General features: G+C 39.8%; 1 protein-coding gene across 2 annotated transcripts in view; it reads left to right on the top strand.

The window, feature by feature from the left end:
- Positions 1-1988, top strand: part of plcb3 (phospholipase C, beta 3 (phosphatidylinositol-specific)) — a 54002-nt gene that overhangs the window by 34960 nt on the left and 17054 nt on the right. For both annotated transcript variants that reach the window (XM_017428033.3, XM_017428032.3), the window contains exons 12-14: positions 1154-1236; positions 1359-1443; positions 1542-1674. In XM_017428033.3, coding sequence (XP_017283522.1) covers positions 1154-1236; positions 1359-1443; positions 1542-1674 — 301 coding nt within the window. The remainder of the gene's footprint in view (positions 1-1153; positions 1237-1358; positions 1444-1541; positions 1675-1988) is intronic.

Raw genomic sequence — 1988 nt, 5'->3', positions numbered from 1 at the left:
AAAACAGGGTCAGAGAGTGTAGCCATAACAAAAGTATCCGTTACATGATTCTATAAATCCACAAAACATCACTTCGAACAAAGAACTTTGATTATAAAATATAAAATAAAATTTGGTGGCATCCTTTTATTTTGGTTTAAATTATTTCTGGCATATATTTTTTGAGATATTTTTCCCATTTATTCCAATGTTTGAAGAATAAATCTATTTTTAGATTAACTGTGGCTGTTATTTTTTCCATTTTGTAAATGTCTGTCACTATTTGGGCCCATTCTCTGACAGTAGGTTCTGTTTGCAACATCCATTTTTTTGTAATTGCCTTTTTTCCGGCCGTCACCAATATATTCCATAGGTATCCGTCAACTGAATGCATTTTGGGGGTTTTGCATCCTAAAAACATGGTTTTGAAGTTTGATGCAATGTTGATTTGAAAAATTTGGTTAATTGCAACATTTATAGCGGCCCAGTATCTTTGGAGAGTATAACACTCCCAGAAAACATGATAGTGATGGGCTTTCTGACAACCACAGTTTCTCCAGCATTGACCATTTCCTTGTGAGAAATGGGCGCTTTGATTTGGGGTAATAAAATAACGAGTCATACATTTCCAACTAAATTCTTTCCAGAGGTGAGATTTTGTGCACCTCCATTGGGATACACATATTTGTTCCCATTCTTCATTAGTTATAACAAGGCCTGATTCCTTTTCCCATTTATTTTTAATATACAATGTAGAGAGATTATTAAGGTTTGATATAGTCTTATATATTCTTGAAATTAGTCCTTTTGATAATTTTGATTTATACGATTTTATTATTAGTTATTAGTTCAATCAGTGGGTTGCATTGATCTGTGTTTTGTTTGATTTCCTGGTTATAATGTTTATTGATTTTAGTAAAAAAAAATCGCAACTTTTAGGAATATGCCCCGAGAAATCAGGCATTTTAGCCGCAACAATCACAAAAAATGTCCTCGAAATCCTGGAGGGATTGATTTAGGTGTTATTAAAACGTGAAATTATCCTAAAAAAACACGAGCCGTTAAAGCGTAACTTTGGAGACTTTTATTAACCCGAGGATGTGACTTTATGACGACATCCTGAGGAGCTTCGTTTAAGGTTTTAACTTTCCCTTTTGCTTCTCCTTGTCTGCAGGAAGTGATCGAAGCGATAGCAGAGAGCGCCTTTAAGACCTCACTGTACCCCGTCATCCTGTCCTTTGAAAACCACGTTGACGCGTAAGTCGTGTCTTTATGTCCAACCCGGCTGTGTTCCTCTCCGGGATTATCCTCGGCGTGTTCGAATGAAACGATCGAATGATCGTCGGCTCCCAGCTCACTGCTGACTTCTGTCGTTTCAGCCCTAAGCAGCAGGCCAAGATGGCGGAGTACTGCAAAACGATCTTCGGAGACCGTCTGCTCATCGATCCGCTGGAGAAGTATCCGGTAAGACGGGACGTTTCCTCCTCGGTGAAGAGCGTCGGTTTTCATCCAGCGCCTCAAACTTCACCGTCTGCGTTTGTTTCTGGGGGTTTTTTTTTTAGCTGAAAATGGAGCAGCCGCTTCCCTCGCCGCAGGACTTGCTCGGAAAGATTCTTATTAAGAACAAGAAGAAGTGCATATCTAAGAGGAAGGACAGCGTTCGGCGCAAAGAGGAAGCGTCGGCAACTGCCAATGGTAAACGGCGGTCGCCATTTTGTTCACGTCTAGTCGTTAGTGAACGCCAAAGTAAATGTTTAACCTGTTGTGAATGGTTCTAAATGCTACTAAATGTTCAGACCCTCCAGGATTTCGCGATGTCACGATCGCAACTATTAACGCAAAATCAAGCAAACCCCGCGAAATCGCAGCTTTTTGCAACTTTGCCCAAAACGCCGCAACTTTAACCCAATATTTATTGTTTCTAAAGTGATTCGCCACCGTTTCTGTGGTCTAGTCTCTTCTTTGTGGGTTTGTGTAGCGTGGAATACAAAATAACCCCAAATAACTCA

The sequence above is a fragment of the Kryptolebias marmoratus genome, linkage group LG7 (genome assembly GCF_001649575.2).
Source record: "Kryptolebias marmoratus isolate JLee-2015 linkage group LG7, ASM164957v2, whole genome shotgun sequence".
Taxonomy (NCBI): Eukaryota; Metazoa; Chordata; class Actinopteri; order Cyprinodontiformes; family Rivulidae; genus Kryptolebias; species Kryptolebias marmoratus.
The sequence above is the reverse complement of the archived record's forward strand: the minus strand, read 5'-3'. Positions and strand labels throughout refer to the sequence as shown.